This window comes from Fistularia commersonii, chromosome 14 (assembly GCF_037954325.1).
Source record: "Fistularia commersonii isolate RoL2024-O1a breed Wild chromosome 14, RoL_Fcom_v1.0, whole genome shotgun sequence".
Lineage (NCBI taxonomy): Eukaryota > Metazoa > Chordata > Actinopteri > Syngnathiformes > Fistulariidae > Fistularia > Fistularia commersonii.
In genome coordinates, this window is record NC_141297.1 from 2034394 (window position 1) to 2058271 (window position 23878).

At 42.6% G+C, this 23878-nt stretch overlaps 1 protein-coding gene across 3 annotated transcripts in view; it reads right to left on the bottom strand.

Annotated features, from left to right (window-relative positions):
- Positions 1–23878, bottom strand: part of LOC147226862 (metabotropic glutamate receptor 4-like) — a 274699-nt gene that overhangs the window by 73301 nt on the left and 177520 nt on the right. For all 3 annotated transcript variants that reach the window (XM_086159582.1, XM_086159583.1, XM_086159584.1), the window contains one exon: positions 8980–9196. In XM_086159582.1, the coding sequence (XP_086015708.1) occupies positions 8980–9196 (217 nt within the window). The remainder of the gene's footprint in view (positions 1–8979; positions 9197–23878) is intronic.

Here is a 23878-nt window from a genome sequence, read left to right on the forward strand (position 1 = left end):
AAAACAAATCACAAAAAAAATCTGCAAAGTAGCGAGGGTCCACTGTATATATAGACGCTGAGAAAAACAATAGTCTGTTGGAAGGGTGGGTGACGCACTCCTGCATGCACAGCTGTTAGCATGTACCTGTTAGCGCTGCTGCGAGATGGTTCGTGACCTTGACGAAGCACCGTCGGACAGCTTTATCGGGATTCGCCGCAAGATCTTCATTTTATGGTTTACTATTTGTGTATGTGAGCGCTCCCGCGTGTTACATAAGCTTCCTCAAAGGTTATATCTTGGCACGTCGAAGCGCCATGTTCTCCGGGAGAGGAACAAATAACAGGACGACCTCAGAAACAGTTTTTAAGACGAACAAGAAATGCGAAAGGAGTTGCGTGTCGGCAGCGCAGCCACTGCTGGCATGTTTGATAGAGTAGAATAACTTTATTATTCCAAAAAGATAACATATACTTCATAGGGCAGGGGTTGGCCAACTGCGGGTCCTAGTGGCTTTAAGAAATAATCAGCGAGTATTTAATTTAAATGTATTTCATTGAAATTTGCTCAGTTTTAAAATCTTATTTTAAATTTGAAAATTCTGGCGATCTTGTAACGTAATAAATAAAATAAATAAAAATAGAATAAAAAATAAATAAAATAAAAAATAAATAAAATAGAAAATAAATGAAATAGAAAATAAATAAAACGTGTTCAAATATTATTGTCGCTCTTAATAAACGACTGCTCGCGCCAGTAAAAAGATGACGGCACGCAAAGGGAGGACGGCATTTTTCGGTTGTCTGCCGGTGGATCATTTAAGTTCATAAATACGAGACGGCATCGAATAGACAGAGTATTTTGCTTAAAAGTAACCTTCAACATGTTTTGTTGCACCCAGAAATGTAATTTAATTTTCTCTGCAGTTGTTCATTGATTTAAAAAAAATGCAATACATGTTTTGTGCATACATAGCATAGAAAATAGCATGATATGCTATGTTAATTCATTTTACATTTCAAAAGGGTTGTTTTCTTTACTGTGGGGAATCGGTTCGTCGAGTGGTAAAGGTTGCCGAGCCCTGCCGTCGGGGAAATTCTTTTGTCACAGCAGCGTAACAGTTATAGTGTCAATAAATGTGAATATAAATATAAATAGACAATCAGAAGACAGCAAAAGACATCCTCAGATAAATAGACATCATCAAGGATAAGAATAGACAACAGAATGGAAAGCAAGGTTGATAATAATCAACCAAAACAACAAAGATAGGAACGTAAACAGAGCGACAGTAGAAATGACATAAATAAACAAAAATAGCAGGATGCGAATGGGAACCAACAAGGATCCAACTCGACAACGGAGTTACGGCGTGACACGTGTGAAGCTAGCGAGGTTGTCATTAGCGGGTTACGTTGTTGGCTAGCCAGGGCTCATGCTAAAATCGCCAAAATCGCCAAAATCAGAGGGTCGGCGGTTTTCGATTCCCATCTTTCTTTGGCGCGTCTTCGGGCGACGCACTGCGGCCCACTTTGGCGGCCCGGTTAGCGCCCTCTGCTGCCGTCGGCGTGCGAACGGGTGACGAGAATCCGGCGTAAAAGGCTTCGAAAGCGGACGCCATTTAGCATTTAAAGGTTATTCCCATCCCGTTGGGTGATTCTGACATCCCCACTGTCAAACTGTCGCCGCTCGGCGGTTCCCATCCTCACATCCAGCCGGTCTGATGGCGTCCCCTGCGAGTTCCCGGGCTCTGTTTTGTGTTGACTAGCGCGTCGCTTTTCCCTCCGTCAAATTATGCCATTTTCCCATGCCAGCCGGACCTCGTGTCATCTAACATCTAACGCAACACCTCCGCCGCCCCTCGGCCCCGCGAACAAACCAAAATGAGACACTTTCCTGTTATTTTGGCTTGAATTAAAAAACCGGATCCATTTTATTTTGCGTCTAATACTGTATCATCTCTGGGTTGCGAAGACAACATTCATCCCTGGTTGTTTTGAATAAATTGTGCTCTTTGGTGAAGAGAAGAAAACACATCCTGGATCTTGAAGTCTGATTAGAATTTCGTAGAAGAAACCGGAAAAAAAATCTCGATGCGTATTTTGAAACCATGGTTTTTATTTCCTTACATTCAAAAGGTTGTAGAAGGTACGGCAACTGACGCTAGTTTCTCATCAGCATTTTTTTTTTTTTAATTTTGGCCACAAACTCAATCGGTCATATGTTTAATTATCGATATTGCTATATTTCCAATCCCGGCTTTCATTGGGGAGAAAGGCGGCGTTCACATTGATGATTAAAATTATTATCTGACAGTACAGTACAGAAGTTATTTGTTGAAAAAAACATTTCTAAAGTACAGTAGTTTTATTTGTGAAACAAATGATTGAGCCTGTAAAATGTTCTTTTATTTTCAATGTATAATAGAGTATTTAATTGTATAATAATTGTGAAAAGAAAATAAAGGTTTGTACTTCACGGATTTTGCCTATCACGGGTTCTTTTTTGGAACGTAACCCCCGCGAAAAACAAGGGTTTACTGTATTACATGCAGTCATCCAAGTCAAAATCTTCTTGTTGGGGCAACTGGACTTGCATTTATTCATCAAATTTATTTTATTCTTATAAACTTTAACCAGGATACGCCGTAGGCGGAGGTCGTCGTAAACCGAGGACCGGCTTGCACTTCCATTTTTATGATTAAAATCCCTGTAAAGCAGCTAAAAACATCCCCTTTTCAACGTTCGGATAAATCGCCGACCGAACGTAGCAGTTAAGAAGACGTCAACGTTCGCTTTGAGACGGTAAATCCCGAATCCACGGCGTCCCCGGAGTGTAACGACAGCAGCGACGCCGGCGTCCGTAAGTGCTGTGACGGAGCTTCCCTTCACGGAGGCGGCGGAGCGAGAAGCCGCCGCCGGGGACGAATCCGTGGCTCGGCGTGGCCTTTGGTTAATGAGAGGGAACGTTCGGACGCTTCCGATCTCGCTGTTTTATTACGTGAGCGGACGACTGCAGAAGCCATTTAGCAGCCAAATACCTGTGGCTTCGGTTTTGACGGCGCCGCTTGCTCGTCCTCCCTAATTCATCAATCGAAACTTGAATTGGAGCGAACGGCACGGGAAGTCCGACAAGTGCTTTACCACCGTTAAGTATATAAATAACGGACGCCGTTCTCTTTGAGCGAGGCGTAGATAAACCCGCGCTCTAAATTAATCGTGTACACGTGAGAGAAAATACAGCTCAAGAAACATCCGGTCCGTCGCTTTTTGTGTTTTCCGAAAGACAAATATTTGAAGATCCCGCTGTCTTTCACTCCGGGGAAAATGAGAATAAAAACAGGGAGGGAAGGGACTTTCTTCGTTTGCAACTTTTCTGAAGCCGAGCATCAGTCAAATGTGCCTCGGAGCCGAAATAATATTTTAACAAATCTGGTCACAAAACTCAGATATTACATTTCTGCGGTCCCTGTTGGTCGTACGAAAAAAAAAAAAAAAGATACTTTAATTGAAAAAACACTCAAAACTAAAGAAATGCAATCCAATCTTTTTTTTTTTTCACTTACAAACAAACTCACTTGTTTTTTGATTTGTTTTGTGCCGCGTCATCTGTATGCATTGCCATCCTAATATCAGCATTTTAACTTGTTTCTACGGCGACAAATAGCAGCGCAGTCGTCCGATGAGGCTTTGCATCTTTGAGACGATCCGAGGGAAACCAACATTCCCCCATGAGCGAGCGCCGCCCTTTTCTTGGGAGGGAGATGCAATGATCTCTTACTTCTGATACCGTTAGCGCTAACCTGTTACATGCTAATAGCCGATTTGAATAGCTTTTATATTGGTGGATGCCTGGCGAGATGTCAGGAGCTTCGTTTTTCTGCAGGAATTGATCATCTACCGTTATTTCTACCATTTTTTTACCGTTAAGCGCTGCGGCTTAAAGAACGATGCGGTTAAGTTTTGAATTTTTTACTTTTTTGGGGGCTAACAAGCTTCACGCCACCAAAACATTTAGCCCCATGACTTTGGATGATCTTCTGAGGGCGTTCAATTCCGACACCGAAAAAGACGAATATGGTGGAGGAAGACCAAGATAGTGATTGGCTGGAGAAGACAAAGAGGGGCTAGAAAGTGGATGGATATTATTTATTATTCATCTGTTTTTCATCAGCCACTGTTCGGGGAAAAAAAAAGCACTTCCTCTACGTATTTGCGGATGTTACGAGTATTTAAGAAAAGTTAGAAAAAAAAAAATTCATGTTACAACTTGTGGCTTGTAGATGACTGCGGCTGATATATGTACACATATATTTATTTGTTGTTTTTTTAGCTGGTGCGGCTTATATTCAGGTGCGCTCAATAGTCCAGAAATGCCGGTACATCCTTGTAGACGAGTGCGGCTGATATATTTAGACATATATTTATCTGTTTTTATTCAGGCGCGCTCAATAGTCCAGAAATGCCGGTACATCCTTGTTGACGAGTGAGGCTGATATATGTACACATATATTTATTTGTTGTTTTTTTAGCCGGTGCGGCTTATATTCAGGCGCGCTCAATAGTCCAGAAATGCCGGTACATCCAGAGACATACAACCAAACATTCCTTTTCCTTGTGTCATTTATTACTGATCTTTTTCATTAGCCGTGTTACAGGCGCCGTGTGGGGTAAAAAAAAAAAAAAAAAGGCATTTCCAGTACACATTTGTGGATGCTACTGGTATGCATTTAACTAAGTAAAAAAAAAAAAGGGCCTGTGTAAATATCTCATGCTGCAATGTGGACACCTGCTGCTTGTAGACAAGGGCGGCTAATATATGTGCACATTTATTATACATATATTCATGTGTGGAAGTGATGGTAAACTTGAAGTGTCACCTATCCTAGTAGTACAACCTCATTCTGTTATTGTTTTATGTTTATATTTAGTAGAGCCGCCAGTGTGACCTGGAAATCACCTGACATTGTCAAATGCCGTGAAATCCCTTGTAATGCAGGAGATCCGGGTAACCGGAGACGGGACAGGTGGGGATGATGATATTTTCGCAAGGGGCCTCAAGCGCTCGTGACTCAGCCGGAGCTTGATACGATGAAAGGCTGCGCTATGTTTGGATAGAAGCGATTAGGAGCCGCCGTCAGGGATTCCACGGCCGACCCAGACGTTTTGAGGAAATGTCAGGAACAACCGTGTGTGACGGACACTTTTTACTGGAATTTTTCCTTTGCGGTTTGATTAAAACCAGGTTGAAAAGTACACCTGAAGCTTTAAAGACCTTTGATAGGTGATTAAAGTGGTTTATGGCTCGGTGTTCCTGCTGTTTACCGACTTCACAACTGGAGGGGAGAGAATATCCTGGATGTAATACTTTATTTCTATTTCTTCATACATCCGGGTTGGAAAATGTATCGGAACCCGTCAAATTCCCTCCAATCACATGGTTGGAGGGTCGATTTCTCCGACTTCACCTGATGGCTTGACCGAGTGTCTTTTGCTAAGACTCCGAATTACCGAGTAGCTACCGGTCGCCTGGTTAGCGCCCTGCATGGAAACTCTGCCGCCATCGGTGTGTGTGTGTGTGTGTGTGTGTGTGTGTATAAGTTGATATTGTAGTGGAATTTGGGATGGATCAGCAGATCATATAAATAAACTCAGACTTTCCATGAAGGGGCATTTGTACTAAACTGAACCTTTTAACACTCACCTTCTGGATCTGTATAGTAAATAATAGTATAGTGTACTATAATGAAGTACACTGTAGTGTACTATAGTAAAGAATAGTACAGTGCACTATAATGAAGTATAATATAGTGTACTGTAGTAAAGAATGGTATATTGTACTATAATGAAGTATAGTATAGTGTACTATAGTGAAGTATAGTATGGTGTACTGTAGTAAAGAATAGCATAGTGTACTATAGTAATGAATAGTATAGTGTCCTATAATGTAGTATAGTATAGTGTGCTATAGTAAAGAATAGCATAGTGTACTATAGTAAAGAATAGTACAGTGCACTATAATGAAGTATAGTATAGTGTACTGTAGTAAAGAATAGTATAGTTTACTATAATGAAGTATAGTATAGTGTACTATAGTGAAGCATAGTATAGTGTACTATAGTAAAGAATAGCATAGTGCACTATAGTATAGCATCGTGTACTATAGTAATGAATAGTATAGTGTCCTATAATGTAGTATAATATAGCGTACTATTATAAAGAATAGCATAGTGTACTATAGTAAAGTATAGCATAGTGTACCATAGCATAGTATAGTGCACTATAGCAAATAATAATATAGTGTAATATAGTAAAGTATAGTATAGTGCACTATAGTAAAATATAATGCACTATAGTAAAGAAAAGTATAGTGTACTATAGTAAAGTATAGCATAGTGTGCTATTGTAAAGTATGGTATGGTATACTATTGTAAAGTATAGTATCGTGTACCATTGTAAAGTATGGTATGGTATACTATCGTAAAGTATAATATGGTGTACTATTGTAAAGAATAGTATAGTGTACTATTGTAAAGTATGGTATGGTGTACTATTGTAAAGTATAATATGGTGTACTATTGTAAAGAATAGTATAGTGTAGTGTAGAATGGACTGTGCCTGTAATTGTACCACAGTGGGGAAATTTCAAATCCACTGCACAAATCCAGATACTATATAGTATATAAGGATCACTCTCTCTCTCAGTTTGAAAAGTATTGCAGATTAGTATCGTCCATCTATCAATTGCCCGGGGTAGAGTCTAGTACTATCGAGTGAAGTACAGTTTGGATGCTCTCTCACTCGGTTAGAAATGTATAGTACAGTATAGGATAGTATAATATGCAGTGTGTGTGTGTGTGTGTGTGTGTACGTTTGTGTATGTCTTTGTCAAAAAGAAAAAAAAACCTCACTAACCCAAGCTTACTGTTCTGTATATTTCCTGTGCATCGTGTATTTGCAAGTGTATTTGCAGTCCCTATGTCCTCTATTGTAAGTCGCTTTGGATAAGAGTGTCTGCCAAATGCAATGTAATGTAATGTATGATAAAGTATAGTGCAGTATAGGTTCCTCCCTTACTGGCTTTGAAATTCAGGTATATGGTATTGTCCATCTGGCCATCTAGCCATTTTCTGATGTGTATTATAGTATAGTAAAGTATAGTATCAATTGCATTATGGATTGCTCCCTTACTCACTTTGAAATTCAGGTATACGCTCTAGCATGGTGTAGTGGTGTAGTCCATCCAGCCATCCATCTATAGTATAGTATAGTAGCTTGAAACATATTGTGTAGAATTGTATCGCACATCCAGCCATCCATCGTATAATATAGTACAGTATAGTACAGTATGTAGGGCTGACATAGTGACCGCACTAAGAACTTTCTCTCATTTCCTAAAATACCCACAACACATGTATGCCTGTTCCACATTCAGTTCAGGACTTCAGCATCATCGCTCCGTCTATCGTTCGGTGTCAGGAGATACCGCTCTGGGAGTTGAGCAGAGGCCCAGTCCGCATGGAGATGCTGTGCACCCCCTTGGCGGGACGGGCTCTCGAAGACTAAATGCTTCTGGTCCCGATCCAGGGCTGGAGATGACGGGCGGCAGCTTAGAGTTGGCGGGGACGCCGTGGCACCGAGAGTACTGGACACGTCGGTAGCGATTACGCCCCGCTTGTGACGGGGTCAGAGGTCGAGCTGAACTCGCGCCGGCTGCTGACCGTGCCAAACTGACTGTATTCCCGTCGCTGTACCGCTGAGTCCTCTGAATGTGGAGCTTGCACTGCCCCCGGACACTCACTCCGCTCAATATCTGAAGATCAGATGGGAGTCCCTCGATTTATTTGTGTCGTAAATGCAAACGCTCCCGTCGCCCACCCAAAGGCGAGGTTCGGAGAAATAATCCAGACTTTAAGGGTAAAAATATACCCTGTCTGAAGAGTTGCTATACGACTGTATTATTTTGTTCAATCTCACAAGTACTGAATGGCTCATCCTGATCTGAGGCAAAATCATAACAAAGGTCAGCAGACGTGGAGGTGACGGCCAGCAGGTCAAACTCATGGAGCTCTGCGGTGGCCTGAAGAGACCGTCTTCTTCTTGTTCTTCCAGCTGCTCCCCTCAGGTCGCCACAGCCAATCATCTACCTCCATCTAACCCCAGTCTCTTCTTCTTAACTTCATGTTTTCTTTCCCTCCATCCATAAACCGCCTGCCTGGAAGCCCCAACCTCAGGATCCTTCTACCCAGATCTTCACCGTCCCACCTCTGTCCACTTCCAAACCATCTCAGTCTGACTGTATCTCCAGACCATCTAATGGATTCATGTCTGGTCCTATCCACTCCCACATCTTCTTCTGTGTTGCCTCCAGCTCTGCTTCTTGTCTTCTCCTCAGTGTCTCTCATCCATACAGCATCACTGGTCTCACCAACATCTTGCACCCAGATCTTCTCCATCCCTCCTCAGTCCACGTTCAAACCATTTCAATCTGACTTTGTCTCCAAACACTTGTGATGGACTCATTCCTGATCCTCTCCATCGTCCTCACCCCTGAAGAGGAACCTCCACATCTTCATCTCTGCTGCCTCCAGCTCTGCTTCCCCACCAGAACCACCTCTCCAGTCGTCCTCCCTTCTTCTCCTTCTTCTCCTCCAATGGGATGCTCCCTTCTGGGGTCACCACAGCCAATCACCTGCCTCCATCTAACCTTCTCCTCCTCATCTTCTTCTCTCCATCCCATAAATCTGCTCTCTAGTCGACCTCCTGCCTGGCAGCTCCAACCTCAGCATCCTTCCACCCAGATCTTTGCCGTCCCTCCTCTCTCCATCTCTGAAAAACATCTGATAGATCCTGATCTTGTCTTCCACATCTTCATCTCTGCTTCCTATCTTCTCTTCGGTGTCACCATCTCAAGTCCAAAGTTCCTCCTTTCCCCTCTGTAGCAAAACCAGAACCATCTCAATCTTCTAAGACGGGACGGAAAAAAAAAAAAACAACTCACCGTCCTCCCTTGACTTCTGAACGAAGGCGTCGACGCCGCTTTCCCCGTAGTTTCCCTCCGAGGCGACGGTGGAGACGTAGTTCCAGCGCATGGCTTTCACGATGTCCACCATGGCCTGGGCCTGGTAGGTGTCCGGCGGCACCACGCGGGAGAAGAAGTCGTAGCGGGTGTTATCGCTCAGCTCCGGGGCGGTGGAAGCGTAGCTCACCTGGGGGATCTGCGAAAAAAAAAAAAAAAGGCCCGAATCAGGAACACGATGGTGCATTAATGATGCGTCTGGTTTGAATTAATTATATGCGCCGCCGTTCTTCGCGCTTCCTGTGAAAATCCACGATTTTAATATGACAACTAACATCTGCCGCGATGTCTAAACTGCTCTTTGGTGTTTATTCCTGTTGGCTTTGTGTTGCTTTATACAGTCCTGGGGATCACAAGCTTAGCGGAAATACCTTCTGAGAAGTATTTTCCACGCTCATAAAGCAACGCTAATCCCTCGCTGAAATCACACCTGTTTTTCGGCATAACGGTGAGATTTATTCGCCGACGGAAAACACAAAGGGAAATTAGATCTGCCACCGGAGTTGCGGCGACGCTCTGCATCCCTGAACAGGGAAACAGAGGAGAACCACAAAGTGTACCTTAACTGGGACCAAAGTACAAGCGCAGAATTTTAAGACGTTGCAATCTGTATCTTCAGCTGCCTCCATTTAACTAACTAACTAACCAACTAACTGTAACTACATGCATAAATCCATCCAAACGTCAATCAAATATGTTGAAGTCAAATACCGTAATTTCTGGACTATTAAGCGCACCTCAGTATAAGCCGCACCGGCTAGCTGATCGCTATCTCGGGCTTCCGTAAAAGTCTTAAACAACAAAGTGGCTAATTTATGGATCTTTTTTTTTTTTTTTTTTTGTTTTGGGCTAACAAGCGCCAAAACATTTGGCTTCATCACATCAGGCCGATAAAATTACCGTGAAATTCTGAGGCCGTTCGATTCCGACGCCGAAGGAGACGACTTTAACGGATCTGATCTTTTTTATCAGCCAATGTTCGGGGGAAAAAAAAGCATTTCCTGTACGTATTTGTGGAAGTTATCGGAATGGATTTAGTTAAAAGTGTAACTTTTCTGTGCAAATGCTACTACGTGGACACCTGCGGCCTATTTATGTACACATAGCGTTATTTACCGTAATTTCCGGACTATTGAGCGCACCTCAGTATAAGCCGCACCGGCTAGCCGATCGCTATCTCGGGCTTCCTCCTGCACGCTAAAACCATCGGAGTTGTCTTCTTCGGTGTCGGAGTTGAACAGACTCAGAATTTCCCGTCGTATCACCGGTCTGATGTGACGAGAATAAATGTTTTAGCGGCGTGTAGCTCGTTAGCGCCCCCCCCCCCCCCAAAAGAAAAAAAAGTCCATATATTAGCCGCATCGTTGTTTACGTGAAAAAAGTCGCGGCTTATCGTCCGGAAATTACGGTAATAAGGTCAGATCGTGTATCGTTTCTTTTGTTGGGAATAAAACCGAAGATGAGGAGCAACAATGGTTTGAAAGTTGGTCCCGGCTGAGTCACCTTGTTATTATTGGTTGACCAATTGTTTCGCTTAATCACTATTGAGTATATTGAATATAAGCCGCACCCACTCAATTTGAAAAGAAATAAAAAATGTCACTTATATAGGTCCTGCTAGTCTGGGAGCTGCAAGTGTCCATTTATAGCAGGGGTGTCAAACATACAAGGATGTTCGATTAGGTCTGCGGGATAATTTGAAAGTGGAAAAATGCATAAAAGACAAGGATTTCATTTTTTTAATTAAATGCAATTCAATAATTTTCCACTGGGGGGCACATTGTTTTGGCTAGAGTTAAAGACAAGCCGCATCACTGAGACGGACCAATCAGCAGACGGTATCAATGCTGCTTTGTTACCATGTTGTTTCTACTCTGTTCTCCACCTCCACGCTATTACCTCATAAGCTAAATGTTATCAAAACATAGAAAAGTAGATAAAGAGTGTAGAGTTTTCAAAGAAAAATAAACTACGTCTTATTTATTTATGCACGGGAAACCTTTGTGCTCGGTGTGTTTGCGACAAGTTTCGGGATTTAAGGAATATAATATTTGAAGCCACTACGAGACTACGAGAAAATATGACATCTTGCAAGGAAACTGAGAAAAGATAAGATCGACCAATCGGGTCTGAGGAAACAGAAGTCCACTTTCACCGTTAGCGGAGAAATCAGTGAAGCAGCGGTAAAAGCCAGCTAGCTAATTGCTAACGAAAATGTGCAATTTAATGTTAGTCAGCAGCTTCACTACAAAAGAGTATGTTGGAATTCTACTGTTCATGCAACTCCATACATTTTCAGTATTTATTGTGTTTGCATGTTTCATGGATGAAGTTTATACATTTACAGGACAGGTGAATACTTTCTTACTTACAGATTTAATAGCACTATTTCATTTGTAAGGTGTAGGCAGGGATTCAATTTAGATCTTATATGCACATGTGGAAATGGTTTAAAAATCCCTTTCTTTAGAAGTCTCATTTATCTTAAAGTGCATTACTATATTTTTCAATACCAATTACTTGTTAAAGGTTTGTTTCTTTGTACGATCAGTGGGATCCATTGCAATGCATCCATGTGAGTGATAAAAGTAAATTACACGTTTATTTAAGGAAATATGAGGTGTTTCATGAAATGTTTTGTAAAATGATTGTTCATTCCAAGACTTTCCTCGTATCCTTGTACTTCTTTACACCAAAATAGAGGAAAGACATGATATTTTGGTTATTTATGACTGGTTATGTCATTATTTTAATGGTCGGGCCCACTGACTCCCCTGATTTATAGCATGAGAAATATTCTTTTTTACTTTTAATTAAATACGCACCATAAATACTTATTTTTTTTACCAAACAGTAGCCTAGCAGGAAACGTCACAGATGATTATCTTTATCTTTAAACCGCTGAAGTCGTCTCCTTCCGTGTTAAACAACCTCAGAATTCCTCCGTCACGCGCTTCCTTAGTCTCTCTTTCGTTGTCGCTTTCAATGTCACTTATGTAAGACACACGTGTGTGTTCTGCAGCGCCGGAGTGAAATTTCATTGGTCCGATGTGACGAGGCTCAACACACTGCTCAAAAAAAAATAAAGGGAACGCTAAAATTCCACATTCTAGATGTAAATGAATGAAATGTTCGCATAGTTGAACGTGCTGACAACAAAATCACACCAAAATGATCAATAAATCAAATTTATGAACCCACGGAGGTCTGGATTTGGAGTCACACTCCAAATTAAAGAGTGAAAACACACTCCGGGCCGATTCGATGTTGATGTAAGTCAAGTTAAATCAGCTTTTATTGTCAATTCCGTTCACATGCGCTGGACTTACAAAGGAGTTGAAATGACGGAGACGGAAAAACAAATAGTTATGAGGTGCACAGTGATCCCTCGCTATAACGCGGTTTACTTTTCACGGTTTCGCTACTTCACGGATTTGCATGGTGCATCATGTTCTGCATTCTGATTGGCTAAAAAGTCACTCCGCTTCTTCTCTACCTGTGCGTCAATAACGTTGCAGTTTAATATGTACACGTACGTAAAACATCTTGCCGAATTTACATGACGTACGTGCAAATTCCCTTGCAATTTCGAGTTTCTCTAAAACCCATAATGTTGACAAAACGCTCTGGAGCGACAAAAGGGCCCAAAAGGCAGCGGAAGATGCTATCTATGGCAGATAAAGTTAAACTTCTGGACATGCTAAGGGAAGCTAAAAGCTATGCGGCTGTAGGTCGGCATTACGGAATGAATGAATCTTCCGTTCGTTCCATAAAGAAGGAAGAAACAAACATAAGGACGACAGCGGCGATAAGTTTTAATAAGGATGCAAAAAGGGCAAGTTTTGTCATAATCATTTTTAATTTTCTCCCGTTTAATCCAATTACTTGGGTCGCGGTGGGCGGTGCTAATCTCCGCAATTTAAAGCCTTCTGTTCACATTGATGATTAAAATTATTATTTGACAGAACAGTACAGAAGTTATTTGTTGTAAAAAACATGTCTAAAGTACAGTATTTTTATTTGTGAAACAAATGATTGAGCCTGTAAAATGGTTTGTTCTTTCTTTTCAATGTATAATAGAGTATTTAATTGTATAATAATTGTAAAAAAAAAAAAATAAAGGTTTCTACTTCACGGATTTTGCCTATCACGGGTTCTTTTAGGAACGTAACCCCCGCGAAAAACAAGGATGCACAGTATTGTGTTTCCACCCAAAGTGTGACAAGTCTTGCAAGAGTAAGAAACAACAGTGATGCTTAGTTACTACTGTTACCAGGAATAAGTTAAGTCTAAAAACTAAACAGAGGGTTTGCAGTACATGCACTCATGTCAAGTGAGACCGGGCATCATCATCAGCAGCAACAAAGGTGCAGATGGTGCATCGCAGACCAGCAGTTCCTCATGGAGTTTGTAGTGCAAGTTAAAAGGTGCAATGGAGTCAGGATGGTGTCCTTAAAACAAGTCAAAATGAATCAGCGTTGCTTCCTAAGTGGACGGTTTGTTTTCACAGAAGTGTGATTGACTGAATAATTCATTTAAGTAATTAATCATTTATCTTTTATTAATCCCCGTGGGGAAATTCGTGAACCCGTCGTGGGCTGGGAGCAGTTTAGGAGTTCAGTGTCTTGCTCAACAACATTTGGGATTGTTCGATTCCAGAGACGATTGTTCTACTTCCTGCGTCTTTAAGCGCTCCCTATATTTTTCCGATCTGTATATTTCGGCGACGTGAAAATCGTTGGCCCCCCCCAAAAAAATCGCGTAATTGTTTAACAACGGCAGTGATCCTGCACCAGGACCGCCAGACTAGAATCAAGAATTCTGATTTTTTTTCCATCATCATTTTGCAGGCACAGTGAAATGTTCCTGTGAGAGCTCCCGCTCGGAGCATGCGCAGGTTTTTTATAAAAATAAAAATAAGTAGGCGAGTTATTTACATAGTGTGTGGTTGTATGTATGTACGTACACCGAAGAAGAAGATTTTGTTGGATTTAGTGATTAAGAGTGACACCGATTGTTTGGTTGTAGCATGTGCTATATGCTAAAGCTATTTCAATGACTCTTACCGTTACATGCTACGTTAACATAGCCTAGCAGTTTATGCGTCATATAGGCTATACTTATTCAGCCTGTTGTTCTCTATTCTACTTTTATTTTAAATTTGCTTTCAAGATGAAATGTCTATTCTTGGTGTTGGGTTTTATCGAATACATTTCCTCCCAAAAATGCGACTTATACTCCAGTGCGTCTTATGTATGTTTTTTTTCGTTCTTTATTATGCATTTTTGGCTGGTGAGATTTATAATCTATAATCTGTGATTTATAATCTGGAGCAACGTATAGTCTGAAAAATATGGTAAATGACTTGTCTGTCTTTTTATTTTTATTTTGATAAAACGAAAAAAAAAAGATAGCTAAAGGACAGGTTCATCCACCATCCCTCACACACACACACACACACACATAAATTCCATGCCTCACCCAAACACACACATGGAGTCATCAAGTTCCTGCCCTAAGAATTCTTTCATGGACTCACAAACTCATTCACTTAAATAAAAAAAAAAGCAAGTGTTGATGCAACTGCACTTGCTATCACTGCTTAGCGCTCCTGTCACTTTAAAAAAATCAAAACGTACAATATTTACCTCAGCATAACTTTTATTTCGAATTTTTTGTCGAATTTTTTGTACTTTCGCACCGTCTCGACAACAAAGTCGACTTTTTCCAACTTCGCCGCGGTATTCGAAGCGTCTGGAAAAAAAAGCAACGGCTAAAAGTCTGGAAATTACGCTAACCAACTTCCGTAGCCTCGTCCGGATGTTTGTTTAATATTTTTTTTTTTAAAATGACGTCCCTGTTTTCGCTTCCACATCGGAAGGGAAATTCCGCGATGTGCAAAAAAAAAAAACAACCCGTCGATTTTTAACGCACGACCGTTAACAAGTGAACGGGGAAATCCGGTTTATGCAGGTTGGTTTTTGTGTTGTGATTTTTTCGAAGCAATATGTATCAAACCATAACAATTCCCTTTTTTTTTTTTTTTTTTTTTTTATTTTCCCCGAGACTAAATCTGAGGGTCTAGATAGCTTTTCTCCACTGCCTTTTCATCTGATGACTGACACATGAATGACGTGCTGCTGATTCGCTCTAAATACTCTTTGTCATGGCGCGGCGGCGAAGCGCCGAGGATTTCAACAAAAACTGTCACATCGTGAGCATCGCCCCCCCCCACACCCACCCTTTATTTCTTTTTTTTTTTTTTTCCTGAGATGAAAAACAGTTTCTTTGAAAAGCAGAGTTTTGTCGCTGCTTAACATATTTTCCCATCTGTCCTTTTTCACAGATTTGAAATCAGCACTTTAAAAAAAAAAAAAAAAAACATTCCTTATTAACATGTTGTCTACTTGCATGCATATATATTGCATTTAAGCAATCATTACTCTTTCTTCTTTTTCCAATTTTGCACTTTATTGTCTCACAAACCTCCGAGTACCTTCTGTTTTTTCCTCCCAGTTTAAAGTCCTTTTTTTTTCCTCGGCATTTATTTCGCGTCTAATTCCGGACATTTTCGGGGGGAACTCGGGGATCCGTGTCCCGACGATCTTGCGCGAAGACAATAAGGCATCGGTTTAACAAGGGAGAGGAATTCTCCGACTCCGTGCCTCCGTGTATTTAATGGCGAGCTTAAATGTACCTTAAAGGTCAATGAGAAGTAAAGACGAGATCGATGAAGGAGGACTTTTACGGCCGTGTAGGAAATGGCCGAGCGGGAGAGTCGTTTTCATGTTAGAGCGAATCTCGGCTACTGAAATGCATGATCTGGTTTTCATTTTCTAAACCATTAGCAGCCCTCCTAGCCAAACAGTACCAATAACAATGGGTACAATAAGAGAAAAATGGGAAAAATGGATCATCTTCTACTTTTATCAAGTGTCCAATTTGTTTGTTTGTCTTCGTGAACCCTTAAGTCCCATTTCAAAAGACACGAAATGGTCGTATTCCCGGTTTTAAGGCAAGATGCTATCGCATGCTAACATCTCGTCCAGGTTGTTAACCGCCAAACGACACCAACAATCACAGAAAAGCGTTAGATTCAATGTAACCCGGTGCTTTTACCTCCCGTTGTCGGTATCTCTCATGTAGCGTTGGAGTTGGGAAGTGCTACGGCGCAAAGCGGTACCTATTTTTTTTGTTCATTTTCGACCGAGCCACTAATTTAAAATTCATCTTATACCCGGTGATATGAATAATCACATCTCGCTGTGTTTTGCAAACACAATATCCCAAACACGCCGGCACGCTCAGCGGTCTATCCCCCGAATGTTCTTATATCCCGGCTTTTGCATAATCTCGCCGAGAGTTAAACAAACACGCCGTGCGAAAACACAGAACCTCCTCGGTGAAGTTAATAACTGTTTCGCCAGAATGCCGGCAGCTGCGGAGGTGATCACCTCCTTCCTCTCAACCTCACTTCACACGGTAGAGGTCTTTGAAGTGGTCAGCTGCAACAATCCCGACGCCGCTGTGCTCCCCCGCTTGTGTCGGGGATGCCACAGCTGTTCAGCCTGAATCCGAGCTCATGATAGGATAAAGCTCGGTAAGTCATCTGCTTTTGTCCAAAGGCGAATGGAAATTTGATTATTTCCCTTTGGTTTTTTTAACAAACCCACCCCCGACAAGAAGTACAAGTCGGCGCGACTGGGCTTCATCGGAAGGGACTCATGAGGTGGCGAGCATGTAAATCGGGAAGTGCCCTGTTAACTTGATCTCTTTTCGAAGACCAGAAAAGTGGACGGAAGTACATTTGCTATAATAATGAACCTTTAATGAACCTGAACAGCCACAATGGAAGGAAAGGTGTACAAGACAGTGGTCTGTATGCTCTAGAAACTGTAACAATCCCGAAAAGAAAGGAGGCTGAGCTTGGGGTCGCAGTGAAGAAGATGCTGAGGTTCTCTTTGGGAGTGACCAGGATGGACAGGATCAGGAATGAGGAGGAAGACATGTTAGATGTTTTGGGCAGAAGTTTGGAGAAGTCAGACTAGGGTGGTTGGGTCATGGACAGAGGAGGGATAACGAATATATTGCTGGATACATGGACGTCGTGAGAGAGGATACGAAGGTAGTTGGTGTGAGAGAGGAGGATCCAGAGAATAGGGTTAGATGGAGAAAGTTGACTTGCTGTGGCGACCCCTGAAGGGAAAAGCCGAAAGAAGAAGAAGGATTTGTCACGAAGGTGCAGGACATGTATGACCGAGATGGTTTGGACATGAACACTCCTCTGTTCACGTCCAAAACATCTTGAAGATCTGGGATTATAAGGTTGCTGAGGCTGGAGCTGCCAGGCAGGAGGTCTAGAAGAAGATTTATGGACGTAGTAAGAGAAGATATGAAGGTAGTTGGTGTGAGAGAAGAGGATACGGAGAATAGGGTCAGATGGAGAAGGTTGATTCACTTTGGCGACCCCTGAAGGGAAAAGCCGAAAGGTGAAGAAGAAGAAGGAGTGCGGTTTGCATGTCAAATGTAGCCTCAGGGGAGCCAGTGTCTTTTTGAGCTGTTTCCAAACCCGGATAAATGTGATCTAGATACATGGGGATCCAGTCTACGACTCTCAGATCAGATTGGTTACGGCCCAGGTTAGCAACAATCAGGTATCAGGTACAGGGTGCCAGTGGAAGTTGGGCAACTGTAGGTGACGGAAGAGGATTCAGATTCATTCATTAATACACATAAATACGAAGACATAGAAGACTATCGGCCAGAACAAAAGGAAAGGTGTGTTAGACAGTGGTGAGACCAGCGATGATGTTTGGACTAGAAACTGTTACAATCACCAAAAGACAGCAGGCAGAACTAGAGGTTGCAGAGATGAAGATGTTGAGGTTCTCTTTGGGAGTGACCAGGATGGAGAGGATCAGGAATGAGTCCATCAGAGGAACAGCACATGTTAGATGTTTTGGAGAGAAGGTCAGAGAAGCCAGACTGAGATGGTTGGGTCATGGACAGAGGAGGGATAGAGAATACATTGGCAGACGGATGCTGGAACTGGAGCTGCCAGGCAAGAGGTCTCGAGGAAGACCAAAGAGAAGATTTATGGACGTCGTGAGAGAGGATATGAAGGTAGTTGGTGTGAGAGAGGAAGATACAGAGAATAGGGTTAGATGGAGAAAGTTAACTCGCTGTGGCGACACCTGAAGGGAAAAGCCCAAAGAAGAAGAAGAATTTGTCACGAAGGTGCAGGACATGTATGACCGAGATGGTTTGGACATGAACACTCCTCTGTTCACGTCCAAAACCTCTTGAAGATCTGGGATTAGAAGGTTGCTGAAGGTGGAGCTGCCAGGCAGGAGGTCTAGAAGAAGAAGATTTATGGACGTAGTGAGAGAAGATATGAAGGTAGTTGGTGTGAGAGAGGAGGATACAGAGAATAGGGTTAGATGGAGAAAGTTGATTCGCTGCGGCAACCCCTGGAGGGAAAAGCCGAAAGAAGAAGAAGAAGAAGATCCAATTTTTACCGAATCGGTTATGTTTGCACATCTCACCACTTCACCAACTGTAGCCTAACTAGTTCCCATCGGAGTACGTCGCAGGTGTCGGGTCGAGCACCTGACTTGTACTTCTATGTGACCTCCCACAAGTGACGGCACCCCTGGAGTTCATTTCTGCTCACTTGTCCTCGCCTTCCTTTACTTTCCCGAGTGTTTGTTCACCGAAGTGTGGAACAACGCTTTTTGACGTCATCGTAACCGCGGAAAAATCTAACAGCCGTGTTGGGAGCAAGGTGTTTGGAAGGTGTTAATGAGCTCTCAAATTAGAATTCCTCCACCTCCCCGAAAAAACGGTGAGAAGGAGCCCTTTATCCATATGCGCCGACATTTCAATTTTCTTTTGTTAGATTAGAAGATTACTTTTTTTCCCCCCTTTAAAGTAAAACAGTGTTTAATGTTAGCTGATGGCACATCCATCAGCGATGACTCATCTTTTTCATTATGCATGATTCAAACCACAATCCTGCAGGAGGAGGAGGAGGAGGAGGGGGGTTTAATCTCCGCAGTGATACAGTTATTTAAAATAAAAAGAGAACGAGAGGGAGAGATTACGGCTACAAATAACATTTACATGAGCGTTTCCACGGCCTCTCGCGTCACAAGGCTCTGCAGAACAAACACAATCGGAAACACAAGAACACATTAGGATTGCAAATGGGAATTGACAACATCGCCACAATTGATTCTGCTCATAAATCTGATTGGTTATTGACTTTGTTATTGATATGCGTTTAGGCGCTATGAAATGACGGTATATCATTCATAAACAAGCTAGCGGCTCTCTGGGAATCGGGTGGTTTCGAGCGACAGGTTACGGTGGTTGGTGTTCTCGGAATATCGCGACACAACAGGACCATCTGAATAATCCTACACATTATTCACAAACACAGGCTAAAAAGATGGTATTTTATGAAACAATGACCTGATATGAATAGTATAACAACACCCTGAGGCAAAAACTGGTGCACCTCGAGGACAAAGGCAGAAGAAGGTGGTTGATGCTGTAACTTGCATTGAGGTTCTTGATTTCTGTTTACCGTATTTTTCGGACTATAAGTCGCGTTTTTTTTTCATAGTTTGGCCGGGGGTGCGACTTATACTCTGGAGCGACTTATGTGTGTTGCTCGCTATGAAAATGGATCATTTCAACATTTTGTGCTAACTTATAAAAACAGCTGAGAAGGGCTGAACAAAAATGGCACCGACAAGAAAATCATATTCTGCAGGTTACAAGCCGGAAGGAGCGAAATATGCAGCCGAAAACGGCGATCGAGCAGCAGAAAGAAACTTTGAAATTAGTGAGAAACTTGTAAGGGACTGGCAAAAAGGGGAGGTTACTCTTACTGAAATGAAGTAAACTAAAAAAGCTAATCGCGGGCTAAAAGCTAGCTGGCCACGGCTAGAGGAACGAGTTCACACATGGTGCTTGAACAAGGTGCTGCCGGGAGAGGCTTGTCAACAGGACAGTTGCGTCTTCACACCAGGTAGTTGCCAAGGAGATGAATATAAGTGAGTTTGCAGGAGGACCTTCCTGGTGTTACCGCTTCATGCAACGCAATCGCCTCTCTATCAGAGCAAGGACGCCGTCCTGACAGGATCCAGAAAGGCTGGAATAATTGGAACTGCAAGTGACGATGACTCTGACATAGCGACGTACCGGTAGAAGAGGAAGCGGCGTGTTGTCTACCTTCGGAGTTGGCGGAGTTGTTCAGAAGTGACACCGAAGAAGAAGATTTCGTTGGATTTAGTGATTAAGAGTGACACCGATTGTTTGGTTGTAGCATGTGCTATATGCTAAAGTTATTTGAATGACTCTTACCGTAAAATGTTATGTTAGCATAGCCCACCAGGCTATGGTAGGCTAGTATACCAGGCTATGCTAACTGCAAATGAGCAGTAAGGTGCACTGTTAACATTAAACTATGAGCTCGATTTGATGATAATTGACTGATAATTAATCATACAGATCGATTAATCTGGACTCGTGCATTCATTTTTACAGCAACCATAAATATTTGTATCTATATATATGTATGCATTTACATAATACTTGGAAATCTCTTAATCTCTCTGGCTTTTTGTTTTTAATGTAGCCGTTGCCAGGAATTGTTTCGTGCCGCCGTAACGTGTCGAGTCTCATGTCGGCCCAAATAAGTGGCGCGGCAGCGATTCTGCCCCTTGTTGTATTTTTCACCTGAGGGATTTCCACCGTAACAATCACACAATTTCAGCATTATGTCAAGAAGCGGAACAGGCAGAGCTTATCGTGTTTGTGTTGGCGAGATTTCTTGCTCGCCGGTCTCAAGTCCCGAGCCGTGTGCTTCCTCTAATAGAACAGACACTTCTTAGCGTTTACCCAAGAAATTAAATTCCTCGGCCGAAGCCCCTTCTGATCTCCTTCTGGAGAATCAAAACAAACAGGAGTTTGGGGAGAAAAGAAAAAAAAAAAAAAAAAAAACGCCTTTCGACATCGGGACATTTGAAATGACTGTATTTGGGCCGGTTTACCCAAAAAATGCTAAAGGTGAGGACGGGATCCTCATGGCATCATATATGTGAAGTTGTTTGTTTGGCTTTAAATCCGGTTATTATGATCTATTAATTAGAGTACAAAAAAAAATAAATAAAAAAATTTGAAGACATCTTTTGATCTCCCCCCGTCCCGTAAGTCATCGCTATCCATTAAATTCCTAATGGGCTCGGGAAATATGCCTTAATTGCTCGGTGCAGATGTAATGTTCCAATCGCCTGCTTTAAATAACTGTGCTTTTTTTTTCTTTTTTTTTTTTTTTAAAGAAAATTCAATGAGCTCATTTGGCGCTGCTTCAATGCGGGAGTAATGATGCTCATTAGAAGTGTACGAAAATATTATACATCCGACTGCTTGCGAGAGACGGCGACTCCAAATATTCCGTCGGCATCCCGCTGATCTTCTAGCCTTGCATGTCTTCGTCTCGACCGGCAAAAAAAGATGGTCTTCACATGAGTTCACGTGATTTTGTTTCCGAAGCGATTGTTTACCGTAAAGGCTTTTCGGCGTACGGCTCTAAGAACTCAGTGCCGAGAAATATCCAGCTTGGATTTTTCTTCCAGGAATTAGGGAACCTTTTAGCTTCATACAGAATAAGGGGCCACAAAAAAAACAAACTACCTCCAAGAAGAAGAAGAAGAAGGGGAAGACAAAAACATGACAATGAAATGTTAGATGGTCTGGAGGACTGAGTCGTCTTGCAGCAGCTTAGTTGAATGGCGTTGTTACGTTAATGTGAGCATCGTTCGGGGCGCCGAGGTACCACTTCCGTGGACTCTTCGAGAGTTCCGGTCTGAATGTAAACACCTAATGAAATCATCTCAAAATCTGGTATATTGTCATTTTCTCGGCATGTACTGGACATACCGCAAAAAATCAAAACCACCTCTGTGAAGAAGACGACAGCAACGACAGCAACGCCGTGATGGGGGTCATGAATAATAACTATGAACGATTAAATGGGTCCCCCCTCTGTTTGGTAACTTGAAGAACCTTGTTAGCCGCTAGCTAACTGCAGAGTTATTGAGGTCCAAAATGTTGGTGTTGCTCTGGGAGGCCTGGAACCCCCTCTTTCTTGGTTAATTTCTTGCCATGTCTGTCCATTTTTCTCTCAAGAAAACAGCTTACCGTGGTAGTTCTTTAAAAACAAAGGCCCGCAAAAAGTGCCTGCTAAGTGGCGTGGCTAACGAAGTACACCAAGCACTTATGTCACGTCTTTTCCATCGAACCTTCAGGAAACCTTGCCTCGGAGTTGGAGCTGAGATGGTTGAAGGAACCGGGGTCCTACAAAGTTCCCTACAAATTGCCGTATGATGATGGAAGGTTGCCTTGGCGATGCTACGGAGAAGCGTTTTAGCTATTTACACAATCAAGCTAAATTTGAAACGCCGGTCAAACTCACGGGTTCATCTTCGTCGTGCACCGCTGAAGAACGAGTCCCCGGCGGATGTTAGCAGCTCTCGCTGCGTTAGCTTGTGAAAAACGGCGATCGGTCGCATTTGTACGGACCTTTCCGGGGTGTTAAAGTAGATACTGTACCCGGGCGGCTCGTAATTACAAAAGATAGCGTTGAAAACAACTCGCCGAAGGATCGGCTCGCCGTCTTTGACGTGGCCGCTGCACTTAAATTGGACTTAAGGTGGTTGGAAACTGCAATCACATGGATTGTAGGGCGGCCCAAAAAAAAAAAACAAAAAACGTAAGAACAACCAATCTGACAGCTGTTATTTGAAGCTACATCGTCAAGCCAACCGTCCTTGAAATGTGAAAGGCACCCGACCTTTACGGTTTAATGCACCTGGGAGAGAGAAGCGTGACACGAAGCGAGCACTTTAGCCAAGACGCCCTCCTCGTTCGAGCAACTTCAAACACACCGTAGCGCCTCTGTAGAAATTGCGGAGTAGATCGAGTGTACACGGACAGGAATTCCATCCTCTACCATTCGCCGCCACTGTTATTACACCAGCACCACGCAAACAACAACAACAACAAAGCTTGACAGGTGAGCCAAAAGTAACGGAGGCTGGATTCCACCTCGAAAACGCTCGCCTGTCAGCGTTGCAGGGGATTTACAGGAGACGTAAAGCTACCGCTGAAATTGCTAATAGATAAAACAAGGTTGCGCTTTTTCCTATTAAATCGGGGTGCAGAGAAGTCCCGGCGTAGCCATGGAGACGCTCGCCATCCCGGGGCGGCGAGAGAAAACCGGGGTTTCGTTGAAGGCGAGGGCCGAAGTGTAGACTATCACTGGAAGGGGCGATAAGTCAAAGCGCGCTTCCGCTGTCATACTGATTGATCAAGCCATTTTGTTGCAGAGAATTTTTATGTGGTTTCTCATTTTCAGCCACTCAACAGTTTCAGTGTTCTTGTCATTAAGATACATCACTTCTACTATAAAGAGTAAAAAAGGTTGCCTCCGCTACAACTTGGCCTGACCCTGTGACTAACTGCTGAACCAATCTGCTGAGTCATAAAGCACATTGAGATCTCTCCACCCATTGTCCCTGGAATCAATACGCTGTGACTAAAGTGAACAATGGAGGCTCGGCACGGAGTTGTCTGGGTATAGAGCTAACTCTTATCTGCTTTTCTGCAAGGTGCGGCCGTCTTCTTACATTCTTTACCGACACGTAATTGCAAGTAAGACCCGCAAAGGGTGGCGGTGATAGCGAAGAGGTACGGCGGTGTCCAGCTTTTTAGCGCTGAATAATGGTTTACCAGAATGAAACTGACAGCTGTA